This window comes from Pseudophryne corroboree, chromosome 6, assembly GCF_028390025.1.
Source record: "Pseudophryne corroboree isolate aPseCor3 chromosome 6, aPseCor3.hap2, whole genome shotgun sequence".
Classification (NCBI taxonomy): domain Eukaryota; kingdom Metazoa; phylum Chordata; class Amphibia; order Anura; family Myobatrachidae; genus Pseudophryne; species Pseudophryne corroboree.
Genome location: NC_086449.1, coordinates 394,862,133 through 394,880,172, shown reverse-complemented (window position 1 = coordinate 394,880,172; position 18,040 = coordinate 394,862,133). Strand labels below are relative to the sequence as shown.

The 18,040-nt window shown below is 46.7% G+C and overlaps 1 protein-coding gene across 3 annotated transcripts in view; it reads right to left on the bottom strand.

Moving 5' to 3' along the window:
* ATP5F1C (ATP synthase F1 subunit gamma) overlaps positions 1-18,040 on the bottom strand; it is a 79,744-nt gene that overhangs the window by 27,970 nt on the left and 33,734 nt on the right. The window contains exons 7-9 of one of the 3 annotated variants that reach the window (XM_063926820.1): positions 1,766-1,921; positions 631-727; positions 25-62 (exon numbers count right to left, since the gene is read on the bottom strand). In XM_063926820.1, the coding sequence (XP_063782890.1) occupies positions 56-62; positions 631-727; positions 1,766-1,921 (260 nt within the window). In that variant the 3' untranslated portion in view covers positions 25-55. Of the gene's footprint in view, positions 1-24; positions 63-626; positions 728-1,765; positions 1,922-18,040 lie in introns of those variants that run through there. The other 2 variants (XM_063926821.1, XM_063926822.1) reach the window with 2 other exon arrangements.

Here is an 18,040-nt window from a genome sequence, read left to right as displayed (position 1 = left end):
ATTGGTTTCTGAGAGACATTTTACCTGTTGACAGCGGTTCAAACTTGTTTCAATTTCAACCCCTGGTGAAAGTGTTAGAAACAGAACAAGCAAGTTAAAGCACACCATATAAAGTGCAGAACATTAAACCATGGACATAGCTGCAAATCTATATTACAACTTAACATGCAATTCTTATATTATATACAGATGTAGCCACACGCATTGTGGTTACATCTAGGCATGAATGCGGCTCATTTGCTGTGATGATGCGCACGCCGCACCCCACTGAAAGTATATGGGGTGAAAAAAAGCAGCACTGGGAGTGCACGTGGCGCCTAGACGTGGCTACATTTATATAATTATATATGCAACGATTACTCAAACATGCATAACAAAACCGTGATACGGTAGGTCAGCAGCATTCATGCAAACAATAAACAAATACCCAAATATTCAAATTAACAATAATCCACTCTGCAAAGTCATTTCCATGAACAGAAAATATGGGAATAAAGAATTTATACACCTTTCCTCTTCTGATGCTGGCAGTGCACAGTCTAATCTTGGGTATGCTTTATATTGGAAATACCCAAAACAAAAACAGCAGCATTGCCATACTATGGCATAAAAACAACATTATGCACTTACAGAGCAGCAGCACCAGAGATGATCTCAATAAGCTCCTTGGTGATGACAGCTTGACGCGTACGGTTGTAAGTCAATGTCAATTTGTCAATAATTTCAGCTATATAAGTGAGAAATAAACAAATAAAAACAGTAGTTGTAACACTCAATCCAGTATACTATGCAACATTAGCTCATTACCTCTGTAGATCGGGGAGAAGAGACCTCAAAATGACCTTTGTTGCCATCAAGGCAAATAATGAATCCTGAATTTAGCTGAATAATTTGAGTTTACAGTTAACATAAAACTTTCTGACATTAAAGGACATATTTTAATATATGAAAGTGCTAGCACTCAGACATTTACAGCAGGCTTTCTGCTCGCACCTCCATAGGCTGTGAGCACTAATCAGCAGAGAGAAATCATGCAACAGTGCTAGCGAGTAATGCTGGGTACACACTACGCGATGTGTACCCAGCTGATACAGTATGTCTGCCCGACAGGCTAACAAATCGGATCCTGGGTACAAATTAGAACAATCTAATGAAGGACGTAAAGATCACTGTTCCATTCTTCATTAGCATACACCAGGTTTACGTGAGATTGGGCGGGTGGCCATGCAGCACGGCTGACGTCATATGTGACCGTGGGCAGCCGCATATCAGGTAAACACTGAAAGATATGCCCGAAATGTCGTTCCCGATACGGCCAGAAACTACATATCGGCCCGATATCGTCTCAGTGTGTACCTGGCTTAATTTAATCAGCCCCTAAGTTGTAGGGGCACTCTGGATGAAAATTTGGCAAAAATCACTCTCTAAACTAGCATTTCTGCGATCATTGTGGTATTGAAACTGGTGTTAATTACTTTCAAAGTAGAGAATATTCAGTCAAAGAAAAATCTTTAAATCCAAGTCAAACAGATGTATCCATACTAATCTTTGCTGTGATGCAGCACGGCATGCCAGGCTGCGACTATTCGCAACCTCTGACTGTAAACAGTCACAGCCCAGCACGCCGCATTGCAGCAAGAAGAGCATGGCTACATCCGTATCTCTGCTACTTGCACGATTATGGCTTTTTCATTTTGAAAGAAAAAAATAAATAAAATAAAAAAGGGCACGCAGAAAGTGTAATATAACAGAAAAAAAATCTTACAAGCATTCTTGCTGGCATTGTCCATAGCGGTCATTCTGGCACTCTGCTCACTTGCAGTGGCCTCTTTCATTGTGTAGTAGATGATGTTTGCCAAAGTAAATTCCTGGTAATTTCTCAGCACATCTGCATCAATGTCATCATACACAGTGATACTTTCTGGAGAGGTTAAGGGCAGGGAAGAAGGGGGGGGGAAAAAATGCCTACAATTATTTTTCAGTCTGAACTACAGCCAGAGAAAAGTGTAGCTGAAAATGGGAACTCTGCCTGTACACCAAAAAAGCCAAACCAATTGGGAACACACTATAGATGTCTATTAGTGGTCAAAATACAAATATTTGGGATACTAGAATTGTATCAAACGGCTGTTATATGCATTAAAAAAAAAAAAAAAGTCTAAAACTGATAGGAAGCAGGTGTTTTTCCGCTAAATAAGTGCTCAAATTAAACTGGATGTAAATAAAAATGGTTATAAGTATATATTTGGGTTATTTAAAAAATCAAACACAGTAACTCCCACCTGCAAGCCTAAAGACCCTCTTCCCACTTAAAGCACCCAGATATAGCTTTTCCCATACCTAGTACTCCAATTTACATCATTTTGCACTTTTTGACCGCAAAAACAACATGTCATTAAAAATAAAATTAAAAAGTGTTTATTAGCCATTCAGGGGGTGTCCCAGGGGTTCCAAACCAATTCTAAAGTTTTTACCTTACCTAGGTATTTTTTCCAACTTCTTACCAATAACTTTTTACGGGCCTTGATAAAAACCCAGTTTTTTATAACAGAAATGGCATTTAGCGGCTAACTGAATTCCCCACTTAGAGTAGCACTATCCAATCTGAGATACAACTATGGTGGTCATTCAGAGTTGTTCGCTAGCAGTTTGTAGCAGTCGTGCAAACGCTAAGCCGCCGCCCTCTGGGAGTGTATTTTAGCTTAGCAGAAGTGCGAACTAAAGGATCGCAGAGCAAGCTACAAAAAAAATTAAAAATTGTGCAGTTTCAGAGCAGCTCCAGACCTACTCAGCGCTTGCGATCACTTCAGACTATTCAGTTCCTGTTTTGACGTCACGAACACGCCCTGTGTTCGGCCAGCCACGCCTGCATATTTCCTGGCACGCCTGCGTTTTTTCGAACACTCCCTGAAAACGGTCAGTACACACCCAGAAACGCCCTCTTCCTGTTAATCACTCTGCGGCCAGCAGTGCAACTGAAATGCATCGCTAGACCTTGTGTGAAACTGCATCGGCCGTTGTGAAAGAACGTTACACGTGCGCATTCCCCGCATGCACAGAAATGCCGCTTTTTTGTCTGATGGCTGTGCAGCGACCGAAAACAGCTAGCGAACAACTCGGAATGACTCCCTATATCTCTACATGGCTTTATGGAGGCTCTAGCTTGCACTGAAACTCTATTAATCCCAGGCTGTTTTTTCAATCCCTGAGCGTCCCTCAGATGGAATCAGAGAAAAAGATTTTACGGTAAGTAAAAAAATAAATAAATCCCTATTTCTCTTTCATCCATCTGGGGGATGCTGCGCACTTACTGATGGTATTTCCCAAAGCAAGCTAATTAGAGGAGGAAGAACCAGACGGCATAAGCTGTCTGCAAAAATTTTGATGCCCAACAGAGGCAGTCTCCAATCCAAAAGTATGAGAACAGTAGAACTTTGTGGAAATATGCACGGACGACCAGGTCGCCGCTCTACACAGCTGCTCGACAGATACACCTCCGCGAACAGCCCAGGAGGCTCCAACAGCCCTAGTCGAATGAGCCCTCAGGGGGTCAGGAACGGGAAAGGTAAAGGATACATAGGCCTGTTGAATAGCAGAGGACACCCAACGAGCCACCGAGGCTGGCCAGCCACGTTTGGGTGTGCGTCAATAAAAATCAATAAGGTATCCGTACGAGACAATAAATGCATGAGGCCCTAACAACATCCAATAAGGCCAAATGACTATCCTCTCTGGAAGAATTCGGAACAAAACACCAGCAGTACAATGTCATGATTCAGGTGGAAAGGCGACACCCACCTGAAGAGTAAGGAACCGCAAATCTACAGATTCCAGAGGTTCAAGCGGAGGCTTCTATATAGCCTTAAAAACTAAATATAAATCACAGGGGGGAACCAGAGGAACAAACGGAGATTGAAACCTGAGAACCCCTTGAAGGAACGTCTGGACCTACAGAATGAGAGCCAATTCTTTTTTTTTTTAAAAAGCACCGACAAGGCGGAAACTTGCCCTTTAAGAGAAGAAAGATGACGTCCTTTAGTCAGACCATCCTGAAGGAAAGACAACAGGCGAGGCAAGCGAAAGAGGTACGGCGACAACCCATTTTTCTCACACCAAGCAATGTAGATACGCCACACCCTATGATAAATTCAAGAGGTGACTGGTTTCCTAGCTTGGAGCATAATTCTCACCACCGGCCGAGATAAACCTTTAGCTCTGGAATGCTGGATTCAAGAACCCTGCCATCAAAGCCAGACGATTTAAACGTGGTGGCGACAAGGTCCTTGTAGAAGACGTTCTGGTCGCAGAAGTAGATGGAACGGTTCCTTGGTCTCCATACTGCGTAAGAGAGTGTAACACTGGTGACGAGGCCAGTCCGGAGTCACAAGAATGACCGGCAGACCACTTCTCCAGATGCACTGGAACAAACGTGGAATTGGCGGTAACACATATCCCAGTTGAAACCGCTATGGACCCTGAGTTTGTGAGCCGTACCGAGGCAGTTTTCTGTTGAGACGAGACGCCCTGAGGTTGATGTCGGGAGTACCCCACAGAGACACCAGAGTAAGAGAGACCTCTTGATGAAGCTCCCATTTCCCCGAATGGACTATGCGACGGCTTAAGAAATCTGCTTTCCAGTTTTCCACATCCCCGGAATGTGAACTGCGGAGATAGTCGGAACCCAATGTTCCGTTCACTGGAGAATATGAGAGACTTCTTTCATGGTTCTCCATTTATGTAAACCACCGCCGTTGCGTTTTCTGATTGAAAGCGTACTGAATGACCCCGGACCTGATTTGTATCTGAAGCAGAACATACCGGATTGCTCTCAATTCCAAGATGGTGATTGGCAACATCGATTCCTGGCTGTTCCAGAGGCCCTGAAAGTGCTGAGATTGAAACACCGCCCCCCAACCTGTGAGGCTGGCGTCCGAGGTGACCATCATCCAAGACCAAATAGTGAACGGCGCCCCTTTAGATAGACTGGGACTGTGAAGCCACCAATGGAGAGACTGATAAGTCTGTACCGATAAACGAAACAATTACATTCTGGTTTGTAGATCTTGAACTTTGTCCTGAGGCAGAAAAATCTCCATGGCTCCTGGTGTTGAACAAGAGACCTACTGTAGAAATACCATCTTCCAAGGAGGAAGCAGCGAAGATTTGGGGAATTTCACTATCTACCAGAATGACTGTAGGGCGACTGTTGTGCGCTGCCATTGTTGGTGATGAAGTGTGCCTTCAGCAACAGGTCATCAAAGTAAGGAGGAATGTCGACTCCCCGACACCTCAGTACCGCAACTATGTGGGCCATGATTTTCGTAAACAGCTGAGGGGCCGTGGATAGGTCGAACGTGAGAGCTTGAAACTGAAAAAGCCAGGGGCCGATTGCAAATCTCAGAATATGCTGGTGACCTGTCCAAATGGGAACATGTAGATATGCATCCTTTATGTCTATGGAAGCAAATATCCTCCAGTTCCACGGAGGCAATGATTGAACGAGAGGATCCCATTTTTAATTTTTGTAGAGAGAGATACGGATCTAGGCATTTTAGATTTAAAATGGGCCGAAACTAACCGTCCGGTTTGATTACGAGAAAAAGACTTGAGTAAAAGCCCTGATCCTGTTGTTGTTTGGGAACCGGAAGAATTACTCCGATGTGTAAAAAGCGCGGAAGTTGCCTGAATCAGTGCTTGTAGTTTGGAGGGATCGCATGGGAGAGGAGTGATGAAAATGCAGTGTGGGACTGGATCCTCGAGGTCCAAAATATATCCTTGGGATACGACCCCCGTCACCCACCGATCTGGTTTCAACAGGAGCAATACCTCCCTGAGTAGAAGTAACCGAGCCCCAACCACCAAGGATCACTCCTGAAACCTCAGAGCGTCATGTGATAGACTTATCTGTAGACTTGATGGTTGGCCAACGAGTTGCCTGGGTTTCCCTACCTCAGATTGCTCCTCTACGTGGAAATCTTGAAAAGGCTCGAAAGGACTGGAAACTTCCCCTGCCTTGAGTACAAAAGGACCAAAACTTCGTTGGTGTCGACTTTTGAGAAGCAACTGGAAGAAACGGGCACTTGCCCCCAGTGGTATTGGAGATAATATTCGTAAGCTCCGAGCCAAAGAGAGATTCCCTTTCAAAGGGAACGGCTGATAAAGTCTGTCTGGAATCGGAGTTAGTGTTCCAAACCCGAAGCCAGAGTGCACGCCTTGCAGTTACCGCTAAAGCAGATACACATGACTGGGGCAAGGCAGAGTCCAACAAGGCTTCACCTACATAAGTGAGTGTTTCAGAAATTTGTTCAGCTAATTGTATAGCCGCGGATGGGTCATCAGATTGAATTCCAGACAGCACCTGTGCAAGACAATCCTCTACAGCTTTAAGGATCTAAGCGCCGGCTATGATTGGATGTAGAGAAAACAAGATTTATGGTAAGAACTTACCGTTGTTAAATCTCTTTCTGCAAGGTACAGTGTACCTCGCAAAAAGCGATTTAACAACGGTAAGTTCTTACCATAAATCTCGTTTTCTGCTGCGGGGTACACTGGGCTCCACAGGAAATTACATTGGGGATGTCCCAAAGCAGTTCCTTATGGGAGGGGATGCACTGTGGCGGGCACAAGAACCCGGCGACCAAAGGAAGTATCCTGGGAGGCGGAAGTATCGAAGGCATAGAACCTTATGAACGTGTTCACTGAGGACCATGTAGCCGACTTGCACAACTGTTCAAGGGTCGCACCACGGCGGGCCACCCAAGAGGGTCCAAACGACCGAGTAGAATGGGCTTTGATGGTAGCAGGAGCTGGAAGGCCAGCCTGTACATAAGCGTGTGCAATCACCATTCTAATCCATCTTGTGAGCAGGCCAGCCACGTTTGTGAAAACCAAACAGAACAAAGAGAATCAGACTTCCTGATGGAAGCAGTTCTCTTCACGTAGATACAGAGAGCCTTTACCACATCCAAAGACCGCTCTTTGGTAGACAATTCAGGAGAGGCCAAAGTCGGAACCAATATCTCCTGATTAAGGTGGAAAGAAGACACCATCTTCAGTAAATACCCGGGACGTGTTCTAAGAACCGCCCGATCACGGTGAAAAATCAGCAGAGCAGAGTAAGAGGTTAGGCTGGCTGCACAGTATTTAAAGTTCAGGTTCTGGGTAATTATAATTAATGTATGTATGTATGTATGTATGTATGTATGTATGTATGTATGTATGTATGTATGTATGTATGTATGTATGTATGTATGTATGTATGTATGTGTGTGACATCTCATGGTTTTTATACCATTTCTTCAGGATGGTATAAAAACCATGAAACGTCGATCATAATCTTTCAGTGCCACCTCAGAAGCAAACCTAAGTATTTCCCTCCAGCATAGAGATACAGGGAGCGCACCTGGCACAATTACTTGCATTATTCATTGACAAGGAAGTACCGGAACAAGCATTTGGGTGTATGTGTATATATATATCACAGTACGTCAGCTTAAAAATACCCCAAAAGACAGTCTCTATATGCCACTCCCTAAAAACATAAAAGGCGTCTGCTACCTCTTAAATGGGTTCTGCACTAGTACGAGTGCAGGATAAAAATTAAAATTGGAAGTGATGGATAAGATCTGAGCGACCAATGGTGGCAGAAGAATAAAAAGGACTGCTAATATTAATTAAAAGAAGGGGGTTTATTTATGAACAGAAAGATGTTTTATATATAAAAGACTTATAAAAACACATAACTGGCCAAAGCGGGGTTACAACATCCAAGGTGCTAAATACTAGCACGATGGGACCCTAGGCACATAACAATGAAAAAGCATCAGAATTACACTGGCAAGAGAACAGTTTAAAATTTACATTGAGCACATAAAAAATTTTTGAAAGCAAATTAAAAAGCATGGGGTTACTAAAAAATACAATTCAAAATGTTAGAAAAAAAAAAATTAAAAACACGGAATTGATGAGGGATAAAGAGATTTGGAATGCAATTATAATGGAGATGGATAGAAGTAGCTTAACTGAGGATTCAGTAGTATCAGGATTCATACAACGCGTTTCGTCTGGTCTGACTTCATCAATATAAAATATAAATATATAATTTTCCTGACTACAATTTGAATAATAAATTGAAACGTTGAATTAGCATACAGGACAGCTGTCCTTTTTTTGCATGAGACAAGCATGAGTGCCGCACCTATGGGACATTAATGATTTTACACAGTGATGGCACCAGCGACAGGAGTTGATATGATATATTAGATCTTAGGGCCCCCTGTCACCACATTAGGTAAATAACCTGGCCGCGTTCTAAGAACCGCCCGGCCACGGTGAAAAATCAAATAGGGAGACTTACAGCATAAGGCACCCAAGTCCGAGACCCTTCTAGCTGAAGCAATCGCCAGCAAGAATAGGACCTTAAGTGAAAGCCACTTGAGGTCAGCAGAGGCAAGAGGCTCAAACGGAGACTCTTGCAAGGTCTCCAAAACCACAGACAAGTCCTAAGGGGCCACAGGTGGCACATAAGGAGGCTGAATCCGCAACACACCCTGAGTGAATGTATTGGGCATCAGGTAGGGAAGCAATTTTTCTCTGAAACCAAACCGACAAGGCAGAAATGTGAACCTTGAGGGAGGCCAGACGCATGCCTAAGTCCAGGCCCTGTTGTAGAAAGGCCAATAGTTTGGCTGTACTAAACTTGAAAACGTCATGATTGTGAGACGCACACCAAGTAAAGTAAGCATTCCAGACCCTATGGTAGATTCGAGCAGAAGCCGACTTACGGGCCTTCAACATAATTTGAACGACCGCCTCAGAAAAACCCTTGGCCCTCAGGACGGAAGCTTCAAGAGCCATGCCGTCAAAGCCAGACGGGCCAAATCCTGGTAAACACGAGGAGGTCTGGTCGTTGTGGAAGTAGAAGGGGACGATCCCACGAGAGACCCAGGAGATCGGAGAACCAGTGCCGTCTGGGCCACGCTGGAGCGACCAGAAGCAGGTTTCCTCCTTCTTGCTTGAACTTCCGTATTACTCTGGGCAGGAGTGACACCGGAGGGTACACATACGGTAGCTGAAAGTTCCATGGAATTGCCAGAGTGTCCACGAACGCAGCTTGAGGATCCCTTGTCCTTGCTCTGAATACCGGAATCTTGTGATTGTGTCGAGACGCCATCAGATCCACATCATGAAACACCTCCGGATGGAGGCTCCACTCTCCGGCGTGTACGTCCTGACAACTGAGATAGTCCGCTTCCCAGTTCAGGACGCCCGGAATAAACTCTGCGATTATGGCCGGCAGAAGGTGCTCCACCCACTGAAGAATTTGTGATACTTCCCTCATTGCCATGCGGCTTCGAGTGCCGCCTTGATGATTTATGTACGCCACCGTGGTGGCGTTGTCTGACTGTACTTGAACAGGTCAGCTCTGCATTAGATGCTGGGCCATTGTCAACGCATTGAACACTGCCCGCAGTTCCAGAATATTGATCAGGAGCAGAGACTCCTCCATGGTCCACCGACCCTGAAGAGAGTGTTGTTCTAACATCGTGCCCCAACCTCACAGACTGGCATCCGTCGTCAGAAAGACCCAGTTGGATATCCAGAAGGGACGGCCCCAGCTCAATTGTTGGTCCTGGAGCCACCAAGCTCAGTGACAGGCGGACCTCCGGAGACGAGATCATGCGAGATCTGATCTGGTGAGGCAAGCTGACCCACTTGGCCAGAATTAACTTCTGCAGAGGGCGAGAGTGGAATTGAGCATACTCCATCATGTCGAAAGCCGACACCATGAGAACCAGCACTTGCATTGCCAAATGTATCAACACTTGCAGACGAGATAGGAAGCATCAAATCATGTCCTGAAGCTTCAGGACTTTCTCCTGAGATAGGAACAACTGTTGGTTGTAAGTGTCCAATAATGCTCCCAGGTGTAACATGCTCCGAGCAGGAACTGGACTGTCAGATCGAGATGACACAGGAGAAGTTCTGGGGAATTTGCCAGGATCAACAAATCGTCCAAGTACGGTAGGATCCTGATCCCTTGACGGCGGAGTTTAGCCGTCATGACCGCCATAACTTTGGTGAAAACTCGGGGAGCCATTGTCAAACCAAAGGGTAACGCCCGAAATTGGTATTGAAGGTTACCCACCGCAAACCTCAGGTACTGCTGATGAGATACCGCAATAGGAATATGTAGGTAGGCATCCTGTATGTCCCGGGAGACCATATAGTCCCCAGGCTCCAAGGCCAGAACAATAGAGCGCAGCGCTTCCATACGAAACTTTGGAGACCCGCACATGCTTGTTCAAGGACTTCAGATTGAGAATGGGCCGCGAGGACCCATTCGGTTTCGGGACCAGGAACAGCGGTGAATAGTACCCCTTGCCTCTTTGAGCTAGAGGCACCTGTACTATCACTCCTGTGGTCAGGAGGGAATGTACCACAGAGTGCAAAGTGTATGCTTTTGCCAGATCCAGAGGCACATCTGTCAGGCAAAATCGATGAGGGGGACGATTCTTGAAGGGTATGGCGTAACCTCGAGCGACGACTTCCCTCACCCAGGTATCTGAAGTGGTCTTCAACCATTCCTGGGCAAAACCTAGAAGTCGGCCCCCACCCTGGGATCCCCCAGAGGGAGGCCCGCCCCGTCATGCAGCAGGATTGTCAGTTTTGGAAGCAGGCTGACTGGCAGCCCAGGCCCACTTCAGTCTGGACTTGGCAGGTGTGCAAGCACGAGCTTGCTTTGGGTACGCCTGACCTTTTGCTTTTCCTGTAGGACGAAAGGGCCGAGGGAAAATAAGAATTTACTTACCGATAATTCTATTTCTCGGAGTCCGTAGTGGATGCTGGGGTTCCTGAAAGGACCATGGGGAATAGCGGCTCCGCAGGAGACAGGGCACAAAAAGTAAAGCTTTCCGATCAGGTGGTGTGCACTGGCTCCTCCCCCTATGACCCTCCTCCAGACTCCAGTTAGGTACTGTGCCCGGACGAGCGTACACAATAAGGGAGGAATTTTGAATCCCGGGTAAGACTCATACCAGCCACACCAATCACACTGTACAACCTGTGATCTGAACCCAGTTAACAGTATGATAACAGCGGAGCCTCTGAAAAGATGGCTCACAACAACAATAACCCGATTTAGTTAGCAATAACTATGTACAAGTATTGCAGATAATCCGCACTTGGGATGGGCGCCCAGCATCCACTACGGACTCCGAGAAATAGAATTATCGGTAAGTAAATTCTTATTTTCTCTATCGTCCTTGTGGATGCTGGGGTTCCTGAAAGGACCATGGGGATTATACCAAAGCTCCCAAACGGGCGGGAGAGTGCGGATGACTCTGCAGCACCGAATGAGAGAACTCCAGGTCCTCTTTTGCCAGGGTATCAAATTTGTAGAATTTTACAAACGTGTTCTCCCCCGACCACGTAGCTGCTCGGCAAAGTTGTAATGCCGAGACCCCTCGGGCAGCCGCCCAAGATGAGCCCACCTTCCTTGTGGAATGGGCCTTAACAGATTTAGACTGTGGCAGGCCTGCCACAGAATGTGCAAGTTGAATTGTGCTACCAATCCCACGAGCAATCGACTGCTTAGAAGCAGAAGCACCCAGCATTGTTGGGTGCATACAGGATAAACAGCAAGTCAGATTTCCTGACTCCAGCCAACCTGGAAACTATATTTTCAGGGCCCTGATAACATCCAGCAACTTGGAGTCCTCCAAGTCCCTAGTAGCCGCAGGTACCACAATAAGCTGGTTCAGGTGAAACGCTGACACCACCTTAAGGAGAAACTGGGGACGAGTCCGCAGCTTTGCTCTGTCCGAATGGACAATCAGATATGGCTTTGTGAGATAAAGCCGCCAATTCTGACACTCGCCTGGCCGAGGCCAGGACCAACAGCATGGTCATTTTCCATGTGAGATATATCAAATCCACAGATTTGAGTTGTTTAAACCAATGTGATTTTTTAGGAATCCCAAAACTACGTTGAGATCGCCCAGTGCCACTGGAGACATCAAAGGGGCTGTATATGCAGTACTCCCTTAACAACTTCTGGACTTCAGGAACTGAAGCCAATTTCTTTCTGGAAGAAAATCAACAGGCCGAAATTTGAACCTTAATGGACCAATTTTGAGACCCATAGACACTCCTGTTTGCAGGAAATGTAGAAATTAACCTAGTTGAAATTCTTCCGTGGAGCCTTCCTGGACTCACACCCTGGCACATATTTTCACCTAAGTGGTGATAATGTTGTGCGGTCACCTCCTTCCTGGCTCTGACCAGGGTAGGGATGACCTCTTCCGGAATGCCTCTTTCCCTTAGGATCCGGCGTTCACCCGCCTTGGCGTCAACGCAGCTGCGGTAAGTCCCGGAACAGACACGGTTCTTGCCGAATCAAGACCCTTCTTAGTATCTCTTGAAGTTCCGGGTACCAAGTCCTTCTTGGCCAAACCGGAGCCACGAGTATAGTTCTTACTCCTCTCCTTCCTATCATTTTCAATACATTGGGTATGAAAAGCAGAGGATGGAACACATACACCGACTGGTACACCGACGGTGTTACCAGAGCGTCCCAGCTATTGCCTGAGTGTCTCTTGACCTGGCGCTTCAGGTGGGACGCCATCATAACCACCTTTGGTCTTTCCCAACGGTTTACAATCATGTGGAAACTTCCAGATTAAGTTTCCACTTTTCCGGGTGGAATTCATTTATGCTGAGGAAATCTTCCCAGTTGCCCACTCCCGGAATGAACACTGCTGACAGTGTTATCACATGATTTTCCGCCCAGCGAAGAATCCTTGCTGTCATTGCCCTCCTGCTTCTTGTGTCGCCCCGTCTGATAACGTGGGCGACCGCCATGATGATGTCCTACTGGATCAGCACCGGTTGACTTTGAAGCAGGAGTCTTCCTAGGCTCAGAGCATTGTAAATTGCCCTTAGCTCCAGTATATTCATGTGGAGAGAAGTCTCCAGACTTGACCACACTTCCTTGGAAATTTTTTCCCTGTGTGACTACTCCCCAGCCTCTCAGGCTGGTATCCGTGGTCCCCAGAACACAGTCCTGAATGCTGAGTGTGCTGCCCTCTAAAAGATGAGCACTCTGCAGCCCCCACAGAAGAGACACCCTTGTCCTTGGAGACAGGATTATCCGCTGATGCATCTGAAAATGCGATCCGGACCATTCGTCCAGCAAATCCCCTGAGATCTGCCGAATGGAATCGCTTCGTAAGAAGCCACCATTTTTCCCAGGACTCCTGTGCATTGATGCACTGATACTTGGCCTGGTTTTAGGAGGTTTCTGACTAGGTCGAATAACTCCTTGGCTTTTTCCTCCCGGAGGAACACCTTTTTCTGGACTATGCCCAGAATCATTCCTAGGAACAGCAGACGTATCGTCGGAAAACAGCTGCGATTCTTGGAATATTTAGAATCCAGTCGTGCTGTCGTAGAACTACTTTAGATAGTGCTCTTCCGACCTCCAACTGTTCTCTGGAACTTGCCCTTTTCAGGATATCGTCCAAGTAAGGGATAATTTAGATGCCTTTTTTCTTTGAAGAAAACATCTTTTCGGCCATTACCTTGGTAAAAGGCCCGGGGTGCCGTGGATAATTCAAACGGCATCGTCTGAAACTGATATTGACAGTTCTGTACCACGAACCAGAGGTACCCTTGTTGAGAAGGGCAAATTTGGACATGGAGGTAATCCTTGATGTCCAGGGACACCATATAGTCCCCTTTTTTCCGGTTCGCTATCACTGCTCTGAGTGACTCCATCTCGATTTGAACCTTTTATGTAAGTGTTCAAAGATTTCAGTTTAGACTATGTCTCACCAAGCCGTCTGGCGTCAGTACCACAATATAGTGTGGAAAAATAATACCCTTTTCCTTGTTGTAGGAGGGGTACTTTGATTATCACCTGCTGGATATACAGCTTGTGAATTGTTTCCAATGCTGCCTCCCTGTCGGAGGGAGCCGTTGGTAAAGCAGACTTCAGAAACCTGCGAGGAGAAGATGTCTCGACTCTCCAATCTGTACCCCTGGGATAATACTTGTACTATCTAGGGGTCAACCTGCGAGTGATCCCACTGCGCGCTGAGACTCTTGAGACTACCCCCCCACCTTGAGTCCGCTTGCATGGCCCCAGCGTCATGCTGAGGACTTGGCAGACGCGGTGGAGGGCTTCTTTTCCTGGGAAGGGGCTGCCTGCTGCAGTCTACTTCCCTTACCTCTATGTCTGGGCAGATATGACTGGCCTTTTGCCTGCATGCCCTCATGGGAAAGGAAGGATTGAGGCTGAAAAGACGGTGTCTTTTTCAGCTGAGATGTAACTTGGGGTAAAAAGGTTGGATTTCCCAGCTGTTGCCGTGGTCCCCAGGTCCGATGGACCGACCCCACTAACTCCTTCCCTTTATACGGCAATACTTCCATGTGCCGTATGGGATCTGTATCACCTGACCACTGTCGTGTCCATGACATCTTCTGGGTGATATGGACAACGTACTTATCTTGATGCCAGAGAGCAAATATCCCTCTGTGCATCTCACGTACATATATATAGAATGCATCCTATTAAATGCTCTATATGAATAAAATATTTTCAGTCAGGGAATCCGACCAAGCCAACCCAGCACTGCATCTCCAGGCTGATGGCGATCGCTGGTCGCAGTATAACCACCGTATGTGTGTATATACTTTTTAGGATATCTTTCCAGCTTCCTATCAGCTGGCTCCTTGAGGGCGGCCGTATCTGGAGACGGTAACGCCACTTGATAAGCGTGTGAGCGCCTTATCACCCTAAGGGGTGTTTCCCAACGCGCCCTAATTTCTGGCGGGAAAGGGTATAACGCCAATATTTGCTATCGGGGTAACCCCACGCATCATCACACACTTCATTTTATTTTATCTGATTCAGGAAAAACTACAGGTAGTTTTTTCACTCCCACATAATACCCTTTTTTGTGGTACTTGTAGTATCAGAAATATGCAACACCTCCTTCATTGCCCTTAACGTGTGGCCCTAATGAGAAATACGTTTGTTTATTCACCGTCGACACTGGATTCAGTGTCCGTGTCTGTGTCTGTGTCGACCGACTGAGGTAAATGGGCGTTTTTAACGCCCATGACGGTGTTTCTGAGACGCCTGGACCGGTACTAATAGTTTGTCGGCCGTCTCACGTCGTCAACCGACCTTGCAGCGTGTTGACATTCTCACGTAATTCCCTAAATAAGCCATCCATTCCGGTGTCGACTCCCTAGAGAGTGACATCACCATTACAGGCAATTTCTCCGCCTCCTCACCAACATCGTCCTCATACATGTCGACACACACGTACCGACACACAGCACACACACCGGGAATGCTCTGACAGAGGACAGGACCCACACTAGCCCTTTGGGGAGACAGAGGGAGAGTTTGCCAGCACACACCAAAACGCTATAATTATATAGGGACAACCTTATATAAGTGTTTTCCCTTATAGCATCTTTATATATATCTCAATATCGCCAAAATCAGTGCCCCCCCTCTCTGTTTTAACCCTGTTTCTGTAGTGCAGTGCAGGGGAGAGCCTGGGAGCCTTCTCTCCAGGCTTTCTGTGAGAGAAAATGGCGCTGTGTGCTGAGGAGATAGGCCCCGCCCCTTTTTCGGCGGGCTCGTCTCCCGCTATTTAGTGAATCTTGGCAGGGGTTAAATATCTCCATATAGCCTCTGGGGGCTATATGTGAGGTATTTTTCGCCAAAAAAGGTTTTCATTTGCCTCCCAGGGCGCCCCCCTCCCAGCGCCCTGCACCCTCAGTGACTGCCGTGTGAAGTGTGCTGAGAGGAAAATGGCGCACAGCTGCAGTGCTGTGCGCTACCTTTAGAAGACTGCAGGAGTCTTCAGCCGCCGATTCTGGACCTCTTCTTACTTCAGCATCTGCAAGGGGGCCGGCGGCGCGGCTCCGGTGACCATCCAGGCTGTACCTGTGATCGTCCCTCTGGAGCTGATGTCCAGTAGCCAAGAAGCCAATCCATCCTGCACGCAGGTGAGTTCACTCCTTCTCCCCTAAGTCCCTCGTTGCAGTGATCCTGTTGCCAGCAGGACTCACTGTAAAATAAAAAACCTAAGCTAAACTTTCTCTAAGCAGCTCTTTAGGAGAGCCACCTAGATTGCACCCTTCTCGGCCGGGCACAAAAATCTAACTGGAGTCTGGAGGAGGGTCATAGGGGGAGGAGCCAGTGCACACCACCTGATCGGAAAGCTTTACTTTTTGTGCCCTGTCTCCTGCGGAGCCGCTATTCCCCATGGTCCTTTCAGGAACCCCAGCATCCACAAGGACGATAGAGAAAGTACTTTTAGTCTTCTGTGCGGAAGGAGCCGTACTAGGTAGGCAAGCTATTTTAGCAGTAGCCAGATCAGCCACAATCTTATTGAGGTCTTCTCCAAAGAGAATGTCTCCCTTGAAAGGAAGCACCTCCAGGGTTTTCTTGGAATCCATATCCACCCACCAGGATCTCAACTAAAGGATACGTCTAGCCAAGACGGACGTAGTAGTAGCAGCCTTGGCCGCGAGCACCCCGGCATCGGAGGCCGCCTTCTTAAGGTACAGAGAAGATGTGGTAATATACGAGAGACATTGTCGAGCATGCCCAGATGCGTTGGAAGGCAGTTCCGCCTCAAGCTCTTGAGCCCACGCCTCAACAGCTTCAGCAGCCCATGTTGCTGCAATGGTTGGCCTATACACAGCCCCCATTAGGGTATAAATAGCTTTTAAACAACCCTCCACACGTCTATCCGTTGGTTCCTTCAGAGAAGTGATGGTAGTTACTGGCAGAGAAAAGGAAACAACCATACGCGCCACATGAGAATCTACGGGCGGAGGAGTTTCCCAATTCTTACATACCTCCGCAGAGAGAGAGAGGACAGCGAGCCAACAGACTCTTATTCGGTGTGAATTTTGTCACAGGATTTTCCAAGGATTCCTGACGTATGTCAACCAGGTGTTCAGAATGAGGTAAAACTTGTTAAACCACCTTCTTACATTTAAACCTATCTGGTCTCTTAGACACCTGAAGAGTGAGTCTGATAGCTTTAATCAAATCCACCAATGACTTCCCTTCCCCATCAGAAACATCTGTGTCAGTGTTTGTGGGATCGGTATATGCGCCATCCTCGTCAGAGGACGTGTCTGGGATAGCAATGGATTGGGAGGAGGTAATGGCCCGTTTAGAAGACGACTTAGTCTCAGGCGGGTGAGAGTGGCACTTAGATTTAGTCAATGACCGGTTCAAATGCAGTAACAGAGTGGAGATTTGATCTGCCCATGGCAGATTAACAGCAGGGACCATAAACTGCTGCATTGGCACAGGTGGTCCCACAGGTGGTGCCAATTTAGTTACAAGCATGTTTAACAGCGTGGAAAAACATAGCCCAAGGTGGGTCCTGAGATGCCAAAAGAGATGGGTGTACAACCACAGTATTGCGCAATAAATGAATCAAAGCAGCCTTGCTTCTACACAAATAAGGAATAAACACAAATTCCATAGACATAAAAATGGAGTTGAAATCGTGTAGCTTGCACTGGCGCTCAGTTTAAAAGATGTATCCCTTTTATTTAGAGGGATGTATGAGCCAACAGATGAATTATACCGAATATAGGATTATAATAAAAAAAGGGTTTTATTTAAACACATAAAATTACTGACATCTACACATACATAAGGTGCATCGGTGAAGCTGGACCAGTTAAAGTGACTGTGCAATGGAAAAAAAGGCTCTCACCATGTATTAGGGTTGCGGTGGGCTAGCTTTAAAAAAGCAACATGGGTCCAAGGCTGAAAATAGCCTAGGCACCACCGCAGTGGATTTATTCAGCTTATGAGTCCTTTAGCTTCCTTTACTGGTCCTCTCCACTCGTTACCTCCGTCCACGAACAACGCGTTTCGGTCACGTGACTGTGACCTTTCTCAAGTTTCTGGATCCTGAGATGCCCCAGGTGCTACCGACCCACTGGGGGGTAAGGAACCCCATGAACCTGAACTCTCAGCTGCCATATTCTA